Source organism: Aristolochia californica, unplaced genomic scaffold (assembly GCF_029961685.1).
Source record: "Aristolochia californica isolate CCGP_79_NKW_82.1479 unplaced genomic scaffold, dmAriCali1.0.hap1 SCAF_15, whole genome shotgun sequence".
NCBI lineage: Eukaryota > Viridiplantae > Streptophyta > Magnoliopsida > Piperales > Aristolochiaceae > Aristolochia > Aristolochia californica.
This window is the reverse complement of record NW_027181826.1, coordinates 22,002,048-22,026,985: the sequence shown is the minus strand read 5'-3', so window position 1 is coordinate 22,026,985 and position 24,938 is coordinate 22,002,048. Positions and strand designations below refer to the sequence as shown.

The window sequence follows — 24,938 nt, the reverse complement described above, 5'->3', positions numbered from 1 at the left end:
TTATAACAATATTAAATTAGTGATTTAAGAGTGACAAATAAAATATTGTTAAATTAAACAATTGATCAAGTATTTATGTTTAATTATTCTTTTATTGACATTAATTAAACTTTTTTTTTTTATTTTGGAAATATATTAGGAATTAAATATATCTTATGTCATAGTGGTCCCCGCCTATTCGAAAATGAGAACATTTTTTATAAGTTCAAACTTGGGTCCATATACATTATTCATGTAACTTTGGTAAAATTATTCATTCATTCATTATAGTAATTACGTAATATTAATTACTTATTGACATATAAGGGTTTAGTAATAGTGAATGGATTTAGGGTTTATGTAATTAGTAACTGAGTTATAAGAAATAAATAAGATTTTACATTCAAACATAATTGGTTTAAGAAAATAATTTATTAATGATTAATGATTACTAGCTAAGTATCAATGGTTAATAATAATAAAAATATTTAAGATGCATAATCAGAAATAATTGTAATCGTATTATTATAATTATAATAATAACGATAAAATCAATTAACTGCCTCCAGAATCTTTCAAATAAAAACTTCAATTCAGACCAAAGATAAGCTTTCTGATTTGGTTATGGCTAAGCTTCACTCACCGTAACCGTAAACTATAAAAAACTGTTGATTCACCGAGATTAGGCACGTTTTGGAAGATGGAGAGAGGAACGAAACGGAAAGCAGAAGCAGAATCTAGTTTGCCGCCAATGTCCTTTCCTGTGCCAGTGGGCTTCAGATTCAACCCCACTGACGTCGAACTGGTTACCCATTTCTTGTCGATGATGCTTCGATCCGAGAATGTGTCTGATTCTCCCATCCACCGTGCTAGCGTTTACGCCTTCCATCCCCAGAAGCTCACAGGTACCCTGTTTTTTTTCTTTTTTTTCTTTTCCTTTTAGCTCTCTACTCTCGCCTTCTTCAAAGCCTTCAAGTTTATGTTCAGCGATCATCCATCTCTGTATAATGAAGTTCGATGCGTCTATGTTTTTTCTTCTTCCTCCCATCTCTATCTATGTTTTCCGTGCGTCTTATCCTAACTCGTGCTATAATTTTACAGAAACATACGCTCCTGCTAGGGAGAAGGTTTGGTATTTTTTCACTCCGAGGGAGGCCAAGCATCCTAACGGAAGACGGCCGAATCGAAAGGCGGACAATGGTTACTGGAAGGCCAGTGGCTCCTTCGAAAAGATCACTCACCAGGGCCGAGTAGTCGGCAACAAGAGGACGCTCGTCTTCCATCAGCTGCAGGGAGACTCTAAACCCAAGAATGCCAAGAAGACCGATTGGATAATGCACGAATACGTCTCCGACGAACAACATTTTCATGACGGACCCAGCAAGGTAGCTTTGGATTTTAACTTTAGGTCGCCCTGATTTTGTTTTCTCGTTTAATTCTGGCTTACCTTGGTTTAGGTTTAAGAATTAAGATACGCATGCATCATCTTTTCTCCTTCAATTCTGGGTTACCTATTTGGCTTCTATGTATAATTCTCTTTTTAAGTACTGATCATCCTTTTATTTATTGGCAACAGACGCACTTCAATTCCTGGGCCTTATGCAGAATTCGTTCCCATTGTGGGAAAGGGAAACATAGTGCAACTGATTTGGACACAGCGCATGGCATTGGAACATCGCAACAGCTTGATGGTCCGGCTTTGATCACTTCTTCGGAGCCAAGACAGACTTCCTCCCATGATGACATCGTGAGCAGCGCTACGACTGCATCATATGTATCTAAAGACTCGCCAACGGATACGGCAAATTGCTCAGGAAAGATGCAAGAATCATCTGTTGTTATCGAGAATTATGAGCCCTCCGATGATCACTTTGCTGATCAGCTTTGGGATTACGACTTCATGGTGCCCGCACCAGCTGATCTATCTTCAGAATGGAACCATATGCCACTGTTATGATTTGGTTCATTCCAGAATTTGGTTATTGTTTTCTTGCGTGAATTATGTGATCTCTCAAGTGGTGCTTCAAGTGTTACTGTTAAATGGAACTTTATTGCCAATAATCCTTTTGGAGGTTACGTTGACCTATCAGATTTTTTAATGGCGGTTCCTGGGTCTTTTATACCAGTAAGTAGAATATGCCTCTAGATATCTGAGTAGTTCTTTTCCTACATGTGTATTTGTTTTGGCTTCAAAATGAAATTGGGCCAATATAATTGATAATGAAACCATCTACTAGGTAGGATTTTATAGGCTGTTTACTATCAGCTTTCTTTTAGTGTCTCTCTCTCTCTCTCTCTCTCTCTCTCTCTAATGGGGAAAAATGTTGGTGAAAGGTCCGCTTCATCATTGGAGGAGACGGACCAAAACGCGAACGGTTGGAAAAGATGAGGGAGAAAGACTCTTTACATGATAGAGTTGAAATGTTTGGGCCTGTTCCACATGCTCATGTGCGGTATGTATGAATTACTAGACATATTTTTTCAGAACAAGTATTTTTCATGGGAATCCATCGCCTTTTGTTTCCCATATGATTACTTTACATTGAAATTGGAATTTTATTATCACAATTTCATGGCCTCTTTTCTGATGGCACGTTTATGGTGCCCTGTTTCTTTTCTAAAGTTTGAAATTTTTAACTATCATAATATAATCTTCTTATACAATCTGGTGCAACTGTCTACATCCCCTTTACTATGTTATGATATCATTCAGACCATTCAAAAGAAAAAAGGAACAAATAACATTCTGTCAGTAGTAACTAGTAGAATTTTAGAAATCTACTTGGTGAATGCTATAGTAGTAAATCTGCTTTTAATTTAATTTCTTTTTTATGTGTGAAAACATCTTCTGGCCATTTTTTTGCTCTTTCTTTTCTATGAGATGTATTTCCATTCATGTGGCCTGTAGTTCATCGTCTTAGGCATTGGTTCAATGCTTGCGTGAGGTGTTTATAAATGGGAGATCTTAGGTTCAAAGCTCATTGTGCAGTGACCGTCATGCATGCTTCCATTTATCTACTTAGTTGTCTATGGTTCTCCAGTCTGTGAGGGTATTGGATCATGTTCTCTCCATTATCAGTTTTGATTTTTGTTCTTGTCAATCCATATTTTAAAAGCTTTTTTTCTTTTGCAATGTTTTCTGGTCTTTTGCTCTCTTTCTTGGTCTATAATGGTCGAGGCATGTAGCCAAAACTCGGTGGACATAAATTCTTTTTTTTTTTTTTTTTTGTCTTTTGAGGGCCATGAACCAACACATAGATGGTTGCACTTTTAGGTTCAATTGACTTATCATCGGTTGTTTGTTATTATATGCAAACAGTTCATTTACACTTTCTGGTAACAAGGGTCTTCTTCTTGACTGACATGTTTTATAAAGAAAAAGAAAATACGAAGCAAGCTACTAATCTGTGCTAAAAAGGTGATAAAAAAAGGGAGAAAATTAAAATCAATCAAGAATTAGGGGCGAGCAAAGCCATCCACATGAAGTCGTGCATGTTAGTAGCCTTCATAGGAAGGAAGTGGCCGAGCAGAGTGCAATGTGGGCCACAGTAGTGACCTTCACTCACTACATGATGTTTTGATAGTTTTAAGAGAGTGATTCCTATTAAGAAAGTCAATCACTTGGGAAAGGTGAACTATTTTTTTCTTGAAGTGATAGTCATGTGTCAGCCAGCTTCTTTTCATTATCATAATCTTGTTTGAACTTGAACGTGAGATAAGTTGCCTAAAGAACATCAATTAACTCTCAACTGTTAATTAAAACATTCAGATTGTTATCCATGGACATCGTAATGCAATTTTGCCAATTTATAGTTCTTATTTCTTTGGGTCTTGCATTGTGAAAAGTGGTCGAACTGCCCTGCAGGTTCACCAAAATGTATCATGAAATTCATCTGTTGAACTCGTTTTTTGGACCAATTCCTTTCAATTTGGAAAATGAAGATAAGTGATTCCAAGGATATTTTGAATTGGTTAGACGTCCACTATACAGACTCCACTATACAGACTCCACTTGGATTCTGTTTGTAATAATGCAATTTTTCACCTATGATAGACCTATTAAGGGAAAAGTGCTCTATTGATGTCAAATAAAAGCTGCATTGAAAGTGAAGTGAAGATCCTGATTTCTTAGGGAAATTGGTCTATATGAGTTTTCTTGTGGGTGTGTGCCGGATGTGCTTCTTTGAATTCACTAGAGCAAGCAATATAAGCAATATATTTTTTGAGCATATAGCTTTCTAAAGTTAATGAAGCTTTTAGTTTCTTACATTCTTTGAAAAACATTTGTTATGTGCTTCTTTGAATTCACTAGAGCAAGTAATATCAGCAATATATTTTTTTGAGTACGTAGCTTTCTAAAGGTAATGAAGCTTTTAGATTCTTACATTGTTTGGAAACATTTTTTTTTTTCATCATCCAACCAACATGTGGGCTTCACCCTTCTGTATTGGATGGCCAGGGGTTCGTACCACCCTTTTCTCTTGCATGTTAAATCATGCCTGATTTTTTTTGGAAAAAGGAGAGTTGATCATTCAGTATCTTTCCATCGTTTTGATAAATAGTGATTGTGAAAGATGAGTATGTAATTTCATTTTAAAATGTGTGATATGTGCATCATTCAGATACTAATTGTGCCTAGTTAACTTTGCAGTATGTTTTATTTCTGATGGAGAAATTAATTGGTTTTCTGTCATTTAACCAATGTGGCATCATCATGGACTTGGCATGGTAATTGCGATGTAGTCAGCCATGTCCGATGTGGATATTTTGAAATATGTCGTATAAAATTGTTCTTGTGCTCTCTCTTTATGTTTGCCATCTAGTGATGAGGAGTTAGTAATGATGGTCATGATGTTTATATTCGGAAGATTTTTTTTTTAATTTTTTTACTCCAATTCGTTAGTTCAGTTGGTGCTGCTTTCATTGAGTGTGGTAGTGGCATCTAGATCTTATTGCAAACATAATGCTATTTGAAAAATATGTATAAATATATATTTTGAACGCAAATAAGAATATGAAGCATTAGACCAAGGGGTTAACTGGTTACCTTAAACAGAGATGGGTGAGGCAATGTGTTTTTGAAAATGTCATTAAAAAAAAAAAAAAAAAGTTGTATGACTCATCAATCTCTGGAGATTGCTATTCTCATTTTTTTCTCGGCAAAGGTCTGAAGTTTAAACTTAAATTGGATACATAGTATTATTAAAAATCTGGCACTGAATTCTTAAATTATCAACTCACAGACACTGTGGAAGTTTCGAGTACTGCCTCTGCTAATTGAAGTTATTCATTCTACGGCCAAACTAGGATAACCCGTTCCTGTTTGTTCAACTCTAGCAGTTTGCGGAGAACATTTTACTCATTGCTAGTGGAATCTAAATATTGAAGGAAAAAAATTGTTTTTTCTTTATAGTTGTTTTTCAAAGGTACAGACTCATGATCATCACTGTCAATGGCCAAGCCTGATTTTTGTTGAAGTTATATTTATATGTTTTATGATGGGGAGATAATTTATTGCATAAAAGAGGGACAACATAAAATAATCAAGCTGCAAACAAAAGTAGCTGGCTTTGAGAGGCACTAATGATGCTCTTTAACCTTACATTGTTTCAGGTGTATTTTCTTTGGAAAAAGTTGCAGTGTTGTCAGATTGGGCCTTTGGCTTAATGGCTACATCGGGGTGTGGGGGGTGTTTTGTGTGAGGTTTTGTATTAAGTCTCACTGGAGGAAAGGGTGTAGCATATGAGTGTGATCAACGTTCAAAAAAAAAAAAAAAAAGTTGTTGGGTTGTTATTGTAAGGGGTATTGGTAGCAACAAATTTGCCCCTGGTAACACATTGTTTATTGTTGTCACTGACTCGATGACAAGTTAAAAGGAACCTTTGTTGCAGAAAGAGGCAACGTTCTTACTTGTTTCTTCTATTGTTAGTAAAAGCATCATTGTCTATTTTCCCTAGTGGAAGTGTTCTTTGCTTTGCAGGATGGTCATTCAGGATAATTAGTGGGGGGGGGGGGGGGGGGGGGACTTATTTTTAAACTCTTTGGTTCTTTACATGTTGTCTTTCGTCTCTCCTACTCCATGTCTGGGTCATACACATCAAACTTGAATCCATGTACTTATAGTAGATTCTGTCAAGCTTCTGTTCAAACTTGTTGTTTCTAGATTCTTATTTGGATCTGTCAAGCTTCTGTTCAAACTTGTTGTTTCTAAATTCTTATTTGGATTATGACAAGCTTCTGTTCAAACTTGTTGTTTTTATATTCTTGTTCGCTGCTAGTCATAAATTGTATCACTTGAATGCATGACAATGGACAAAAGGGACTAAAATTTAAGAGCATTTTGAAGAGTTTATTTTTGTTTTTAAAGGAAAATGAGGATATTGTCGTAAGGAAATTAAAATCCCTGACATTACTTGATTCAGAGTGCTGTTCTGTAAATAGGAGAGAAAGGAGTAATGGTCATAAGGTATAGTGGTCGGAAGGTTGTGATGAGATAGTTTAAGATAGGAGGAATCTTTGTTGTTCTCAGGGATAAGTGATAAGTTGGTTAGCTAATATGGAGTAGTTCTGATAAGCATGTTACCATGACTTGGCTGGTTGGTGGTTTTTGTTTTTGTTGTGTATACACATTCAATTAAATATAGGTATTGGTTTAATTATCATTGGGATATGGGGTCAGCATTCATTGAGAAAAAAAATCCTAAGGTGTTCAACAACAAAACTGATTCTTCATTGTTTTCTCTATATGACAATGCAATAGTGAATGCTCCCCTTTTTTTTTTGTGTGTTGCTCGTCTTCTTCTCTTCTTCTTTTGTTTTACTGTTTCTGGTGCAGAAAGGAGTGCCCAAACTTGTTCAGGGGTGTGATTCCATGTGTGACCCATCGTATACAGCTTTTCTGGGTGGCTGTCCTGTTTCTCAGAATCAACTCCCAACTCAAAAAACTTATTGGCGCAAGCTTTGCTACTGTTGTAAAGTCAAAATTAGTGGAATTCTTCTTTGTTAATGGGAATGAAGGCGATTTTTATTCATATTAAGCTCTTTACTTCGAGTATGGATTCATTCTTGCGATTTAGTATTATGATGTCAGAACATGCATTTTTAAACCTTTTTAATCACTGTGGTTCAGTGCTTAAAATGGAAAACCAGTTTTCAAAACCATTAAAGCTTGAGTTTAAAAAAACCATTAAATCAGCCTCCTTGTCCAAAAAGGCCAAAACTGCTATTGACTTCTCTCTATGCGTCTCTTTTTTAATTCTTCTCGCCTCTTCTATGTCTCTCTATTCTTTCTTTTTCTCTTGTTCTTAATTTCTTCCACACTTCTTTTCTTTTTCTTGTTCTAATTTTCATATGTCTCGTCTTTTTTTCTCACCAAATGCAGAACTCCTGTGCTGTACTCTCTAGCGTCTAATGTTTCTTTTCTTTTATCTTCTCTCCGTTCTCTTCCTCAAGGTATTTCTTCCAATTCTTCTGTCTTTCTTGAGGAAGATGAAAAGACCAATCCTCTCTATCTCTCTCTTGTGATGGCTCGATGGCTATAATTATGCTAGCCCAAAGCAGTTCTAATCTTTTTGAGAGTGTGTCGGAGAGAGGTGTTGAGATCTTCCTTACCATCGTTTGTGGGGGAAACCGTAATTACTTCTTTTTCTTTTGGATGAAGAAGATGCGACCAATCTTTCTACCATTTCACTGGACTACATTGGAAATTACCATCATCCCATCTTTTTCTTTATTCTTTTCTTCCTTTGAATTCTCTGAGTTTCGTTTTCTTAATTCTCTTGACCAAGGATTTTTCTGCTCCCTCATTCCTTTTAGCTTTTGTCCATTGAGGTCTCCCCTTTCCCTATTTTTTTATGTAATATATTTTCTTATTGTCTCTCTCCATTCGCTTTTTCTCGATTTTCTTCCCTTTCTTCGTTTACTTCTTCTTTTTTTGTCTAGTTCTTGTTTTTTTTTTTCCCGGTGCGAGATGGAGCTTGAGCGCTATGTTTCTTTCTTCCCTCCCTTGTTCTCTTCCTCGGTACAATGATGAAAAGGGAGAAGCATTGTAAGGAGACGAAAGGGAGGTCATCTTGTCCAAGTGATTGGCAATGGCTTATGAGCTTTAATCGACCCATAAATAATTAATAAAAAGGTCAGTAAAAGTTATAAAATTTAAAATTTTAAAAATATTTTATTAATAAAAATTATATCGGCACTTTCTATTATACATACTAACAAAAAAAAAAATACTTTACACTGTATTTTTTATTGCGAACACTAACACAAAAAGTACACTTTTGCACCACCCCTACCAATTCTACTCTATTAGTTTTTTTTTTTTGAGAAAGCAATATGATCTAGGGTCAGCATCAATCAAAAGTTCCGAGTGGGAATTGGCCTGTTTTTAACAACAATCGTCGGGGTGCATAGACAAAATGGAGCTGCTCCGAATTCTTCGACAAAGAACTACAATCTTCATGCATCAGGTATATGATAGTCAAGGTTTTTGTAATGCTCTATGTCCTAATTTGTTATTGTCAAGGTCTAGTTATCGTCTTTTTAAATGTGATATATTTTTTTTAATTTTTCTTAACAAATTTTGTGATGCACTGGTTTTAGGAGATTCTGAGAGAGGAAATGGTTGGCAGTCTTCAGGGTTGCCACTTGGTGATGACATTGCACAGTTGCAACTGAGGCAGGAGTTTGTTAAGAGTCAAACAAAAAATGAGCAACAGAGTTTCAATGGCTACGTGCGTAGTTCTCAGTGTCTTCCGTCAAGGCCCAATCAGACAGAGTTTCAGGGGGAAGAAACAATACCTGAATGGCTTAATTTAACTTCAAGAAGCTTATCTATTCTTGAACTACAACAAGGGAATGCACATGAACAGCGCTTGGCTTCTACAAGAAATTCTGAAAGATTTGACATTGTTGAAGCTTCTGTTAAATTTGACTTCCTTTGTAGTAGACCGCAGCTCATGTGGGGCCAACAGTTTGGTATGCCACAACATCCGTCACGACAACTGTCAGGAATGAATGATATGCAGTTATGGCAACGACAACTTATGTACAAGCAATTTCAAGAGCTTTAGAGGCAACAACAACTTCAACAACTAGAGCAGGAAGCGAGACAAAAAAATGTCGTGACTCAGTTGTCTGCAATCACTAGACATTCGACTGGGGATCAGTTACCTGGTTTTACGAATGGTGCAGTAAATATACACAATTCATCTAATTATACATGGCCAATTGAGATAATCGGAGGTGACCCTAAGTTGTCAAATGCCTCTCAAGTGTTTGGTGCTAGCATGAACTGGGTCCATCGGGGTGGTCCTTCTCCTACAGTGCAAGGGTTTCCCAATGGGCTTATGTTTTCACAGGACCGGAGTCAGGCTTTATGTTCAACGGGCTTCGTTCCGCAGCAACAAGTTGACCAATCTCTTTATGGAGCTCCTGTAGCAAGTGCAAGAAGTGGTTCTTTGAATCATTTTCCTTATATTCAAGGGATTTCTCAAGATGGGTCAGATCTGTTGAACAGAAAAGGGGGGAGCCAAGTAGAGAAATAGATGATGCATGCTGCTGCTTTTAATTCTTTTGAGAGTGATCAATCTAATGTATTTGCATATCAGGTTCGCTTACAGGATGGTAGTTTAGCATCAAAACAAGGTTTTCAGGGAAAAAAATTGTTTGGCCAAGTTCCTGTGGATACCTTTGGCAATGGTGTTATTTTAGGCAATTTTCATCAAGTTAATTCTCTTGCAAGGAACTCTTCAACACAAGAATTTCATGGAAGGCAAGATCATATTGGTTGGGCTGGAACCATGGAGCAAAAATTTTCCACACAGGTTGTTCCCTCTCTGGGAGCTGTTAGTCTAGATCCTACAGAGGAGAAGATCTTGTTTAGTTCAGATGGCATCTGGGGTGCTTTTGGTCGGAATAATGGTGGTAGTACAAGTGGAGTTCTGCACGGAAGCCAGTTGGAGGGTAATGATTACTTAAATGTTTTTCCATCTATTCAGAGTAGTAGTTGGAGTGCTCTTATGCAGTCAACTGTAGCAGAAGCTTCCAGCAGTGACACAGGTAAACAGGATGAGTGGAGTGGTTAAGAAAACAGATCTTTCACCGGGGAATCATACATCGACAGTGGACAACAATTTGCAAAACTCCTCTTCTTTCATTTGAGGATTCCACTGCTAGTCCTGATGGCTTTCAACTGACAAGTACCAAATTTGCATTTGAACCAAGTGAAAGGGTAAGATCTGAGACCTCACTTGAGTCCCTTCAGAGATCACCCCAACAGGGACGATGGTTAGATCCGAGTGCCTCATAAAAGCCACCTGAGGGTAGTCTTCAGGGTCAAACTGCCATGCATGTGGGAACTGTTACAGAAGGTGCTTGGTGAGGTCAAATATTTGAACAATCAACTAATGCGGCACCCAGTTCAGATATGGAACTGACTTTGCAGAACATGCGGGGCCCTTGGGCCCAACAGCGGAGTATGACTTCGTATAGCACCGGTGGGTCTAAGCCAAATGGTTGGAATATTAATGAGACACTTTCACTGAATGGAGATTCACAGAGCAATGACCACCAATAGAGGCCTATACACACGGAGAGGGCTCATGATGATGGTATGTGGAGAGCTAATGATAGTAATGTTGGTGGCTTGCCATTCTCTAATGCAACTGGTCGGTTTGAACAAAAACAGGTTGCAGGCAGTCCGCATGGCCGTGGAGAAGATTCATTTGTGAATAACCTTAATGTTGTAACTGGTTCAGGTGTTTCAAAGGCCAGTCAGGGTATTAGTCAACAATTCCTAAATAATCAACAACTCGATTTTGAAAAACGCATTGTTGATTCTTCTTTGAATTATAGAAGAAATGAAAATTTAGGAAAATATCAACCTCGGACAAAGGCCCAACAAGTTCAGGAATTATCCTCAGGTAATTCTGATAGAGTGTCAGGTGAATGTGATAAGAAACAAGACAATTGTCTTCAGAAGGTGATCTCAAGTGATAGCTTTATCTTTGGTCATCCTGGCCAAAATACTGTCACAGGGTTGGTCTGAAAGAGAATGCCTGGTTAAATGCAAGTGATTCCCGTCCTTCAGCTAGTGGGAACCAAAAATCTTCCGGTCAGGTTGGTCGAAAAGCTCCTGTATACCGTAAGTTTCAGTACCATCCAATGGGAAATGTGGCAATTGAATCTGATGAAAGCACAAGACAATTTTCAAATTCGCAGGGCTTGCTGCAGCAAGCTAGTCAAGGAACGATAGGTCAGGAGCAAGGTTATCTTGGGCAATCAAAATTCTCTGGCCAGGTTGTTCTAAACAGTGGTGCTGACATGGAGAAGGTGAATGAGACAGTTAATCTTTTAGTTTTTTTTTTCTCCTTAATTTTCCTTTTCTTCTTCCTTCTCAGTACATGTATGTTGTATCTGCAGAGGAACTCAAAAGCAGGGGAGCCGGTTTCCAGAGATGTTCATTCTGGCTTTGAGTCTAGAACATCTACTTCCTTTGATAGTTCAGCTGGTTTGTACGCTTGACCGTCCAGACAAGGTGCCAGTGTCTCACCTTCTTTTATTTTGTGGGCAAATGTGATACCTTTTTATTAATTACATTGCATGGCTTCACTTTCCTAGAAAATAATAGAACAGAATCTGGCATTCAATTGATTTCATAGAGAGTGTTTATTATTCGGTACTGTATCAAAAGTTGAACTTCGCAGCCAAAACATGCTTGAGCTTCTTCATAAGGTGGTCAAGTCAAGGGAGAACAATGCAGCACATTTTGGCTCATCTGACGTTAATGCCTCAGACAGACCTGAATCAGTTGGTTCTGATGCGTCTGCATCTCATATTCTTGGTAAACAATCAGCTATCTCTCAAGGTTTTGGTTTACGGCTGGGGCTCCCATCTCAACGACAGCCAACGGCAAGTAGCCAAAGAGTTAATGAACTGAATTGAGGCCAGATTGATCCGGATTCTGGGGACAAGGCGCGGACACCTTCTGGCACTACTCAGGCTTTGTTATGGAAATGACACAACAGGAACATTGGGAACACAGTAACCATATCAGACCCAATATTCCAGCACAAACAGGCAATGAAGCCGCAGGTTCAACCATGCAGGGTGGATCCACTTCATCTCCCATTGCTTTTCCGTGTCATCAGCCACAGCGACAAGTTTCTAGTGGTGCCAAGCAAGTAGGGATGGATCAATCGTCAAACCTTCCATTTGGGAATCAGTCTGATTTCAATTCACAAAGTAAACTCGTTTCCAGATTTGGAGGTACCCGTAACTCTCATGATGGAGCTTCAGCTGGTCAGTCTGCTCAGGAATCTCTTCGTGGTCCTCTTAATCTTGCTTCTAGGCCTTACCTGATTGATGTTACTCGGTCCCATCATTTGAATGCTAATACTACTTTTATAAGAAGTTCAGGCCAACAAGAATCCACTGTCACACAGCAAGGTGGTGGTTTCTCAAAGATGTTACATAAGGTATGGACCAGTGTTCTATCTCAGCAACGTCTAGGCCCACAGCAAAAGGCTCCTCCCAATCTTTTCCAATCTATGCGTCCATTAGAAAACAGTTTGGAAGGAACACCATGGGCTACAGCAAAGAAAGATGATTGGAGTGTCAAGAAAGGTGGAGATGCGTCATCACAATTTGGTGCATGTTCTGTCAACTCACAGTTGTCGCCTTGTGGGGAAGAGCAACAAGCAGGTAAAGTTAGCACCTCCCATTCTGAGAGAGCTGACCTAACCCAACAAACAGCTGGTGGACAGCAACAGTCAGAACTTACCGGTTCTCTCTCATCAGTTGTCCATTCGCATCAGCAGGAACCATCCCAAACAGTCCCCCCTCCCGTTACCTTCACTTCCAATATTGATATAGAAGCTTTTTGCTGTTCTCTACACCCCTCAAGTCTTCCACATCAAAATTACTGTTTACTGCACCAAATGCAAGTGATGAGGGAAGCAGAGGCTGATCCAAATAGGAAAGGTGTCAAAAGACTTAAAAAGTGACCGATTCTGGTCTTGATACTCAACAATCTATTGGTAAAACAGGTCAGCGTTTTATCTATGGATATGGGACAAGTGGTAGAGATGCTATGAACAATGATAGCTCGTCTGATTCTAAAATGCTCTGCTTTGCATCGGAGGTAAAGGAAGATAAAAGTGCTAATACTTCTTCTCAGCCTCCGGATGGAGGCATTTCAATGCAAGACTATACTGGTCATCTCAGTGTAGCAGCTTTTCGAGGAACTGGAATCCAGGCTCCTGTTAATCCACAGATGGCTCCTTCCTGGTTTAAACAATATGGAACCTATGAAAATGGGCAGATCCTCGGTATGTATGATGGGCTGGACAGTTGAAGGAGGAATGCTAAAATGGCTGCTCAACAAATTTTTTTTGGAGAGGCTCCGGAGAGCTTGCCTCTGACCTCATATTCTGTAGTAGCTGATCAAGCAAATGCTGGATGGACTGCAGTATCAGCAAGTGAGCATTTGCCTTCTTCCTTAGCTCCTCCAGTTGTTGACCATAGCTTGGCTATTGTGAGACCAAAAAAGCGCAAAAACTCCATATCAGAACTTCTGACATGGCACTAAGAAGTAACAAACCGATTCCAGAGGCTTCAAACCATCAGGTGGTAATAAAGAATTGGCTTAATTGCATAAAAACTTGTTGTAGAATCATTATTGCTATACCCGTTCTCTGGAATCATTGGGTTTCTGGTTTTTTAGCATCTGATAGATAATTGGGTTAATCACAGTCAAGGGAGTTATTTGTTAGACTTCTCCTTCCTGTGGGGTGGTGTTGTTGGAAGCTAGATGCTTGCTTTCCTATAAAGCAAGTTACTGTTGGGTTTCCAAGGATCTTTTGTGAGCAAGTGATTGACTGTTCTACTGTGGAATTGGTTTGTAAATTATATAACTCTTTGTTTTTGCAGTGAAGCAGAATTGGATTGGGCACAAGCTACGAATCGACGGGCTGAGAAGGTTGAAAGGATATTGATTTAATAGTGCAAGTACTGTTTTGTATGTTATGGACTCTGTAAGAGCTTCACTTCTTGTTTCCTATTGCTGTGGGAAGATGAAGCAGAAATGTTTGAAGAGGGACTATACATACCTCGTCCTAGGAGGAGGCTCATTTTGAACCCACAGCTGGTGCAGCAACTACTTCGCGCCTTACCAGCAGCAATGTTATCTGCAGATGCAACATCAGAATATGAGACACTGACATTCTTTGCTGCTAGACTAGCCGTAGGAGATGCATGCTGTATTGTATATTCCTGAGGAAGTGATTCTTGTTTAAATTCTAACCATGAGGGCACGTCAGTACTGCTCCTACCTGATTGCAATAGAGGCATTATCATACACATTGATTTCCAGCTTTAACTTGAGTTTTTGGAAATGATGCAGGACATCTGAAAAGCAGAAGGAATCAGGAAGTCTAGGTGAAAGTTTTTTTGCAAATGTTGCTGAAGACTTCATCGGCAGAGCAAGGAAACTGGAAAGCGATTTGTTGAGGTGTGTGCTGAAAATCCTTCTTTTACTTTTGTTTGTCTGTAAGCATCTCCTAGTCTACACCTTTGATACTTTTACCATCTATTATCTAGCCTGAGACTGGGTGTACTTCAGGTTATTTCCTTCTATTCTGCTGGCCAGTGATTGGCTGCTTTGGTAACAAAGATTTTCTTCTTGACTATCATGTTTTATAAAGCAAAATAAAGTATAAAGAAAATTACTAATCTGTGCTAAAAGTGGTGATCTAAAAAGGGAGAAAATTAAAATCAATCGGGAATTAAGGGCGAGCAGAGCCATCCACAGGAGGTCTTGCATGTTAGCACCCTTCATAGGAAGGAAGTGGCCGTGCAGAGTGCAATGTGGGGCACAGTAGTGATCTTCAATCACTACATGAAGTTTTGATAGTTTTAAAAGAGTGATTCCTATTAAGAAAGTCAATCACTTGGGACAGGTGAATTATTTTTTTCTTGAAGTTGTAGTCATGTGTCAGCTAGCTTCTTTTCATTATCATAATCTTTTATGAGCCTCAATGAACTCTCAACTGCTAACTAAGACATTCAGATTGTTTTCCATGACCATCGTAATCAACTAAATGTAATTTGCCAAGTTATAAATTCTTATTTCTTTGGGTCTGACATTGTGAAAAGTGGTCGAACTGCCCTGTTGGTTTACCAAAATGTATTATGAAATTCATCTGCTAAACTCATTTCTTGGACTCAATTACTTTTAGTTTGGAAAATGAAGATAAGTGATTCCAAGGATATTTTGAACTGGTCAGACTTCCACTAGACAGACTCCATTTGGATTATGTTGGTAGCAATTTTTCACCTATGATAGACCTATGAAGGGAAAAGTGCTCTATTGATGTCAAATAAAAGTTACACTGAAAGTGAAGATCTTAATTTCTTAGGGAAATTGGTCTGTGTGAGTTTCCTTGTGGGTGCTTGTCGGATGTGCTTCTTTGAATTCACTAGAGCAAGCAATATAAGCAATAAATTTTTTGAATTCACTAGGGTCGTGCTAGTGTTCAATGTGAGGTTTTGGTATTAAGTCTCACTGGAGGAAAGGGTGTAGCATACGTGTGTGGTCAACATTCAAAAACAAAAAAAATTATGCCACCCCAAAGCAGTTCTAATCTTTTAGAGAGTGTGTTGAGATCTTCCTTACCATCGTTGGTGGGGGAAACCATAATTACTTCTTTTATTTCTAATATTTTTTTTTCTAGACAAAGAAGATGCGACCAATCTTTCTTCCATTTCACTAGACTACATTGAAAAGTACCGTCATCCCTATCTTTTTCTTTATTCTTTTCTTCCTGTGAATTCTCTGAGTTTCGTTTTCTTAATTCTCCTGACCAAGGATTTTTCTGCTCCCTCATTCCTTTTAGCTTTTGTCCATGGAGGTCTCCCCATTCTTTGTTTTTTTTTTTTTTTATAATATATTTTCTTATTGTCTCTCTCCTTTCGCTTTCTTTCAATTTTCTTCCCTTTCTTTGTTTACATCTTCTTTTTTCAGTCTAGTTCTTGTTTTTTTCTTCTCCAGTGCAAGATGGAGCTTGAGCGCTTTGTTTCTTTCTTCCCTCCCTTATTCTCTTCCTTGGTATAATGATGAAAAAAGGAGATGAAAGGGGAGGTCATCTTGTCCAAGTGATTGGCAATGGCCTAAGAGTTTTAATCGACCCGTAAATAATTAATAAAAAAGTCAAGTAAAAGTTCTAAAATTTTAATTTATCAAAATATTTTATTAATGAAAATTATATCGGCACTTTCTATTATACATACTAACACAAAAAAAAGTATTTTGCATTGTATTTTTTATTGCAAACACTAACACAGAAAAGTACACGTGCGCGCCGCCCCTACCAATTCTATTCTACTAATTTTCTTGTATGAAAATATTAGTTGGAAACTTAACCTAACAAAAGTTAAATTGTACTCTTTTTCACCTTTTAACTTTAGATGAATACAATAAAAGGGAGGGATCCCAAGTTCCCAACCCTCCTTAGAGTACTCCAACACCAATGAAATGAAATTAAAGCGAGGGAAGGAAAATTTCTTTTGCCTTTGTAAAAAAAAAATGGATAAGAGTTGAGTTGAGCTCCAAGTTAAGCTTGATAATCGGTACAAGTCGTCAGGCTCAATCATGATCGAAACCAGCTCGCAAAAGTGGATCCCATTCTCATCTCGGCGCTCTCGGTCTTCCATCTCCCTCTCGCTCTCGCTCATTATTAATTCCGTTCATTATCGAGCATTTTTGTTTAATTATTCTATTTTTACTATTAATTAAGCTAATAATTTTATTTTTTGTGGAAATATATTATTAATTTATACTACGTACAATCTATTTGAAGTTATTAATAGAATATTATATTATATTTATTTATAATATTCTCTCTTTTTTTACAAAATGAAATTAACTATTTAAAAGTTGTAATTAAAATATTGTTAAAGTAAGCAATTGATCAAGTGTTTTTTTTTATTATTCAATTTTTATCAGTAAATAAACTATTGATGATTAATTTTGTGGTGATATTATATTAATTAATTAATTATATTTATTAAATTTATTACTGTATTAAATTATTGATTTAAGAGTGGTAATTAAAATATTGTTAAAGTAAGTAATTGATCATGTATTTTTGTTTAATTATTCTAATTTTTATCATTAATTAAACTAACGATTTTTAATTTTGAGGAAATAATTTATTAATTTATACTACATAAAAATTATCTTATGCTTTTACTAAAATATTATATGTATTTATTATACTAATTATTCTGTTTTTTGAAATTAATTAAACTAATTTTTTTTGGAGATACTATATTAATTAATTAATTATATTTATTAATTTTATTACTGTATAAAATTATTGATTTAAGAGTGGTAATTAAAATATTGTGAAAGCAAGTTATTGATCATATATTTTTTTTAATTATTCTAATTTTTATCATTAATTCAACTAACGATTTTTAATTTTTTGGAAATAATTCATTAATTTATACTACATAAAAATTATCTTATGATTTTACGAAAATATTATATGTATTTATTATACTAATAATTTTTATAACAATATTAAATTTGTGATTTAAGAGTGGCAATTAAAATATTGTAAAAGTAAACAATTTGTTCAAGTATTTATGTTTAATTATTCTGTTTTTTGACATTAATTAAACTAATTTTTATTTTGGAAATATATTTTGAATTAAGTCTATGTAAAATATATCTTATATAAAATATTACACTATATTTATTTTTTATTTATCTATTTTTATAATTAATTATTGCACCAGTTAATTGTCATACATAATTATTGTATTAATTTAGACTACACAAAATCTATCTTAATTTATTAATAGAATATTTTATTTAATTAATTAGTATATTAATATATCTTAATACTACATTAAATTACTAGTTAGGGTAGTAACCATGCTTGTTTTGGTTAAATATTTGTTTAGGTATATTATAAAAAAGTAACTCGTTCTCTTGCTACACTACAATTTTGATTTTGGGCATTAACACAGGCTACCATTCTAACACTAAGAAGTGACTCACTCTCACTTTCACATGCACTAGGTACATGCATTAAACCCCCCCCTAAGAGTAATGCACCCTGTACTTGTTAAAATACTACCTTACCAATTCTTTTATTAATAATTAAATTTAAATTATTATAAAGAAATAAACATAACCACATAAAAGACATCCCCCGCCCTCGAAGTAGGGGTGGGGTGATCATCAGGTTGGGAACGAGATGGAACTTGAAAGATTAGGCCGTTCATTTTTATAAGATAGTGGTCCCCGCCTATTCGAAAATGAGAACCTTTTTTATAAGTTAAAACTTGGGTCCTTATACATTATTCATGTAACTTTGGTTTAGTAATAGTGAATGGATTTAGGGTTTATGTAATTACTTATTGACATATAAGGGTTTAGTAATAGTGAATTACTTCCTCCCATGATGACATCGTGAGCAGCGCTACGACTGCATCGTATTTATCTAAAGACTCGCCAACGGATACGGCAAATTGCTCAGGAAAGATGCAAGAATCATCTGTTGTTATCGAGTATTATGAGCCATCTGATGATCACTTTGCTGATCAGCTTTGGGATTACCATGACATTGGAACATCGCAACAGTTTGATGGTCAGATCAGTTATTCGGTGCCTTCCTCCCATGATAACCTCCTGAGCAGCACCACGAGTGTGTCATATTTCTCTACACACTCGCCAACGGATACAGCTAGATGCTCAGGAAAGATGCAAGAATCATCTGTTGTTATCGAGAATTATGAGCCCTCTGATGATCACTTTGCTGATCAGCTTTGGGATTGTGACTTCATGGTGCCCGCACCAGCTGATCTACCTTCAGATGGGAACCATATGCCACTGTTATGATTTGGTTCATTCCTGAATTTGGTTATTGTTTTCTTGCGTGAATTATGTGATCTCTAAAGTGGTGCTTCAAGTGTTACTGTTAAATGGAACTTTATTGCCAATAATCCTTTTGGAGGTTACGTTGACCTATCAGATTTTTTAACGGCGGTTCCTGGGTCTTTTATACAAGTAAGTAGAATATGCCTCTAGATATCTGAGTAGTTCTTTTCCTACATGTGTATTTTTTATGGCTTCAAAGTGAAATTGGGCGAATATAATTGATAAAGAAACCATCTACTAGGTAGGATTTTATAGGCTGTTTACTATCAGCTTTCTTTTAGTGTCTCTCTCTCTCTCTCTCTAATGGGGAAAAATGTTGGTGAAAGGTCCGCTTCATCATTGGAGGAGACGGACCAAAACGCGAATGGTTGGAAGAGATGAGGGAGAGAAACACTCTTTACATGATAGAGTTGAAATGTTGGGGCCTGTTCCACATGCTCATGTGCGGTATGTATGAATTACTAGACATATTTTCCAGAACAAGTATTTTTCATGAGAATCCATCGCCTTTTGTTTCCCATATGATTACTTTACATTGAAATTGGAATTTTATTATCACAATTTCATGGCCTCTTTTTTGATGGCACGTTTATGGTGCCCTGTTTCTTTTCTGAAGTTTGAAATTTTTAACTATGATAATATAATCTTCTTATACAATCTGGTGCAACTGTCTACATCCCCTTTACTATGTTATGATATCATTCAGACCATTCAAAAGAAAAAAAGGAACAAATAACATTCTGTCAGTAGTAACTAGTAGAATTTTAGAAATCTACTTGGTGAATGCTATAGTAGTAAATCTGCTTTTAATTTAATTTCTTTTTTATGTGTGAAAACATCTTCTGGCCATTTTTTTGCTCTTTCTTTTCTATGAGATGTATTTCCATTCATGTGGCCTGTAGTTCATCGTCTTAGGCATTGGTTCAATGCTTGCGTGAGGTGTTTATAAATGGGAGATCTTAGGTTCAAAGCTCTTTGTGCAGTGACCGTCATGCATGCTTTCATTTATCTACTTAGTTGTCTATGGTTCTCCAGTCTGTGAGGGTATTGGATCATGTTCTCTCCATTATCAGTTTTGGTTTTTTGTTCTTGTCAATCCATATTTTAAAAGCTTTTTTTCTTTTGCAATGTTGTCTGGTCTTTTGCTCTCTTTCTTGGTCTATAATGGTCGAGGCATGTAGCCAAAACTCGGTGGACATAAATTCTTTTTTTTTTTGTCTTTTGAGGGCCACGAACCAACGCTTAGATGGTTGCACTTTTAGCTTCAATTGACTTATCATTGGTTGTTTGTTATTATATGAAAAGAGTTCATTTACACTTTTTGGTAACAAGGGTCTTCTTCTTGACTGACATGTTTTATAAAGAAAAAAAAAATGAAGCAAACTACTAATCTGTGCTAAAAAGGTGATAAAAAAAGGGAGAAAATTCAAATCAATCAAGAATTAAGGGCGAGCAAAGCCATCCACATGAAGTCGTGCATGTTAGCAGCCTTCATAGGAAGGAAGTGGCCGAGCAGAGTGCAATGTGGGCCACAGTAGTGACCTTCATTCACTACATGATGTTTTGATAGTTTTAAGAGAGTGATTCCTATTAAGAAAGTCAATCACTTGGGAAAGGTGAACTATTTTTTTCTTGAAGTGATAGTCATGTGTCAGCCAACTTCTTTTCATTATCATAATCTTGTTTGAACTTGAACGTGAGATAAGTTGCCTAAAGAACATCAATTAACTCTCAACTGCTAACTAAAACATTCAGATTGTTATCCATGGACATCGTAATGCAATTTTTCCAATTTATAATTCTTATTTCTTTGGGTCTTGCATTGTGAAAAGTGGTCGAACTGCCCTGCAGGTTCACCAAAATGTATCATGAAATTAATTTGTTGAACTCGTTTCTTGGACCAATTCCTTTCAATTTGGAAAATGAAGATAAGTGATTCCAAGGATATTTTGAATTGGTTAGACGTCCACTATACAGACTCCACTTGGATTCTGTTTGTAATAATGCAATTTTTCACCTATGATAGACCTATTAAGGGAAAAGTGCTCTATTGATGTCAAATAAAAGCTACAGTGAAAGTGAAGTGAAGATCTTGATTTCTTAGGGAAATTGGTCTATATGAGTTTTCTTGTGGGTGTGTACCGGCTGTGCTTCTTTGAATTCACTAGAGCAAGCAATATATTTTTTGAGCATATAGCTTTCTAAAGTTAATGAAGCTTTTAGTTTCTTACATTCTTTGAAAAACATTTGTTATGTGCTTCTTTGAATTCACTAGAGCAAGTAATATCAGCAATATATTTTTTGAGTACGTAGCTTTCTAAAGGTAATGAAGCTTTTAGATTCTTACATTGTTTGGAAACATTTTTTTTTTTCATCATCCAACCAACATGTGGGCTTCATCCTTCTGTATTGGATGGCTAGGGGTTCATTGTATCCTTTGCACCACCCTTTTCTCTTGCATGTTAAATCATGCCTGATTTTTTTTGGAAAAAGGAGAGTTGATCATTCAGTATCTTTCCATCGTTTTGATAAATAGTGATTGTGAAAGATGAGTATGTAATTTCGTTTTAAAATGTATGATATGTGCATCATTCAGATACTAATTGTGCCCAGTTAACTTTGCAGTATGTTTTATTTCTGATGGAGAAATTAATTGGTTTTCTGTCATTTAACCAATGTGGCATCATCACGGACTTGGCATGGTAATTTCGATGTAGTCAGCCATGTCCGATGTGGATATTTTGAAATATGTCGTATAAAATTGTTCTTGTGCTCTCTCTTTATGTTTGCCATCTAGTGATGAGGAGTTAGTAATGATGGTCATGATGTTTACATATTTGCAATCCCCAAAAAGGGTTATTCGGAAGATTTTTTTTTTAATTTTTTTACTCCAATTCGTTAGTTCAGTTGGTGCTGCTTTCATTGAGTGTGGTAGTGGCATCTAGATCTTATTGCAAACATAATGCTATTTGAAACATATGTATAAATATATATTTTGAACGCAAATAAGAATATGAAGCATTCGACCAAGGGGTTAACTGGTTACCTTAAACAGAGATGGGTGAGGGAATGTGTTTTTGAAAATGTCATTAAAAAAAAAAAAAGTTGTATGACTCATCAATCTCTGGAGATTGCTATTCTCATTTTTTTCTCGGCAAAGGTCTGAAGTTTAAACTTAAATTGGATACATAGTATTATTAAAAATCTGGCACTGAATTCTTAAATTATCAACTCACAGACACTGTGGAAGTTTCGAGTACTGCCACTGCTAATTGAGGCTATTCATTCTACGGCCAAACTAGGATAACCCTTTCCTGTTTGTTCAACTCCAGCAGTTTGCGGAGAACATTTTACTCATTGCTGGTGGAATCTAAATATTGAAGAAAAAAAATTGTTTTTTCTTTTTAGTTGCTTTTCAAAGGTACAGACTCGTGATCATCACTGTCAATGGACAAGCCTGATTTTTGTTGAAGTTATATTTATATGTTTTATGATGGCGAGATAATTTATTGCATAAAAGAGGGACGACATAAAATAATCAAGCTGCAAACAAAAGTAGCTGGCTTTGAGAGGCACTAATGATGCTCTTTAACCTTACATTGTTTCAGGTGTATTTTCTTTGGAAAAAGTTGCAGTGTTGTTAGATTGGGCCTTTGGCTTAATGGCTACATCGGGGTGTGAGGGGTGTTTTGTGTGAGGTTTTGTATTAAGTCTCACTGGAGGAAAGGGTGTAGCATATGAGTGTGATCAACGTTCAAAAAAACAAAACAAAAAAGTTGTTGGGTTGTTACTGTAAGGGGTATTGGTAGCAACAAATTTGCCCCTGGTAACACATTGTTTATTGTTGTCACTGACTCGATGACAAGTTAAAAGTAAGCTTTGTTGCAGAAAGAGGCAACGTTCTTACTTGTTTCTTCTATTGTTAGTAAAAGCATCACTGTCTATTTTCCCTAGTGGAAGTGTTCTTTGCTTTGCAGGATGGTCATTCAGGATAATTAGGGGGGACTTATTTTTAAACTTTTTGGGTCTTTGCATGCTGTCTTCCATCTCTCCTACTCCATGTCTGGGTCATACACATCAAACTTGAATCCATGTACTTATAGTGGATTCTGTCAAGCTTCTGTTCAAACTTGTTGTTTCTAGATGCTTATTTGGATCTGTCAAGCTTCTGTTCAAACTTATTGTTTCTAAATTCTTATTTGGATTATGACAAGCTTCTATTCAAACTTGTTGTTTTTTTATTCTTGTTCCCTGCTAGTCATAAATTGTATCACTTGAATGCTTGACAATGGACAAAAGGGACTAAAATTTAAGAGCATTTTGAAGAGTTTATTTTTGTTTTTAAAGGAAAATGAGGATATTGTCGTAAGGAAATTAAAATCCCTGACATTACTTGATTCAGAGTGCTGTTCTGTAAATAGGAGAGAAAGGAGTAATGGTCATAAGGTATAGTGATCGGAAGGTTGTGATGAGATAGTTTAAGATAGGAGGAATCTTTGTTGTTCTCAGGGATAAGTGATAAGTTGGTTAGGTAATATGGAGTAGTTCTGATAAGCATGTTACCATGACTTGGCTGGTTGGTGGTTTTTGTTTTTGTTGTGTATACACATTCAATTAAATACAGGTATTGGTTCAATTATCATTGGGATATGGGGTCAGCATTCATTGAGAAAAAAAATCCTAAGGTGTTCAACAGCAAAACTGATTCTTCATTGTTTTCTCTTTATGACAATGCGATAGTTAATGTTCCCCTTTTTTTTTTTTGTGTGTTGCTTGTCTTCTTGTCTTCTTCTTTTGTTTTACTGTTTCATGTGCAGAAAGGAGTGCCCAAACTTGTTAAGGGGTGTGATTCCATGTGTGGCCCATCGTATACAGCTTTTCTGGGTGGCTGTCCTGTTTCTCAGAATCAACTCCCAACTCAAAAAACTTATTGGCGCAAGCTTTGTTACTGTTGTAAAGTCAAAATTAGTGGAATTCTTCTTTGTTAATGGGAATGAAGGCAATTTTTATTCATATTAAGCTCTTTACTTCGAGTATGGATTCATTCTTGCGATTTAGTATTATGATGCCAGAACATGCATTTTTAAACCTTTTTAATCACTTTGGTTCAGTGCTTAAAATGGAAAATCAGTTTTCAAAACCATTAAAGCTTGAGTTTAAAAAAACCATTAAATCAGCCTCCTTGTCCAAAAAGGCCAGAACTGCTATTGACTTCTCTCTATGCGTCTCTTTTTTAATTCTTCTCGCCTCTTCTATGTCTCTCTATTCTTTCTTTTTCTCTTGATCTTAATTTCTTCCATTCTTCTTTTCTTTTTCTTGTTCTAATTTTCATATGTCTCGTTTTTTTTCTCACCAAATGCAGAACTCCTGTGCTGTACTCTCTAGCTTCTAATGTTTCTTTTCTTTTATCTTCTCTCCGTTCTCTTCCTCAAGGTATTTCTTCCAATTCTTCTGTCTTTCTTGAGGAAGATGAAAAGACCAATCCTCTCTATCTCTCTCTTGTGATGGCTCGATGGCTAAAATTATGCTAGCCCAAAGCAGTTCTAATCTTTTTGAGAGTGTGTCGGAGAGAGGTGTTGAGATCTTCCTTACCATCGTTGGTGGGGGAAACCGTTATTACTTCTTTTTCTTTTGGATGAAGAAGATGCGACCAATCTTTCTACCATTTCACTGGACTACATAGGAAATTACCGTCATCCCATCTTTTTCTTTATTCTTTTCTTCCTTTGAATTCTCTGAGTTTCGTTCTCTTAATTCTCTTGACCAAGGATTTTTCTGCTCCCTCATTCCTTTTAGCTTTTGTCCATTGAGGTCTCCCCTTTCCCTATTTTTTTATATAATATATTTTCTTATTGTTTCTCTCCATTCGCTTTTTCTCGATTTTCTTCCCTTTCTTCGTTTACTTCTTCTTTTTTCTGTCTAGTTCTTGTTTTTTTTTTCCCGGTGCGAGATGGAGCTTGAGCGCTTTGTTTCTTTCTTTCTTCCCTCCCTTGTTCTCTTCCTCGGTACAATG

General features: G+C 36.4%; 1 protein-coding gene across 6 annotated transcripts; it reads left to right on the top strand.

Annotated features, from left to right (window-relative positions):
• The first annotated feature begins 687 nt into the window (after positions 1 to 687).
• On the top strand, positions 688 to 24,938 carry LOC137952357 (NAC transcription factor 32-like). Of its 6 annotated transcripts, XM_068799501.1 has the most exons (11): positions 688 to 884; positions 1,081 to 1,364; positions 1,556 to 2,104; positions 2,314 to 2,432; positions 8,323 to 8,447; positions 8,581 to 11,310; positions 11,401 to 11,515; positions 13,909 to 14,292; positions 14,381 to 14,488; positions 19,252 to 19,372; positions 22,534 to 24,938. In XM_068799501.1, the coding sequence occupies exons 1-3, from the start codon at positions 731 to 733 to the stop codon at positions 1,934 to 1,936; spliced, it is 819 nt and encodes a 272-aa protein (XP_068655602.1). In that variant the 5' UTR covers positions 688 to 730; the 3' UTR covers positions 1,937 to 2,104; positions 2,314 to 2,432; positions 8,323 to 8,447; positions 8,581 to 11,310; positions 11,401 to 11,515; positions 13,909 to 14,292; positions 14,381 to 14,488; positions 19,252 to 19,372; positions 22,534 to 24,938. The 6 variants fall into 6 exon arrangements, with proteins under 6 accessions (XP_068655602.1, XP_068655601.1, XP_068655599.1 ...); XM_068799500.1 differs by lacking the exons at positions 19,252 to 19,372; positions 22,534 to 24,938 and having other exon boundaries at positions 14,381 to 15,327; XM_068799498.1 differs by lacking the exons at positions 13,909 to 14,292; positions 14,381 to 14,488; positions 19,252 to 19,372; positions 22,534 to 24,938 and adding an exon at positions 11,685 to 13,334.

Excerpts from the sequence above, each read along its gene's own strand:
- LOC137952357 (XM_068799498.1), top strand. The coding sequence starts at position 11,988 with ATGGAAATGACACAACAGGAACATTGGGAACACAGTAACCATATCAGA.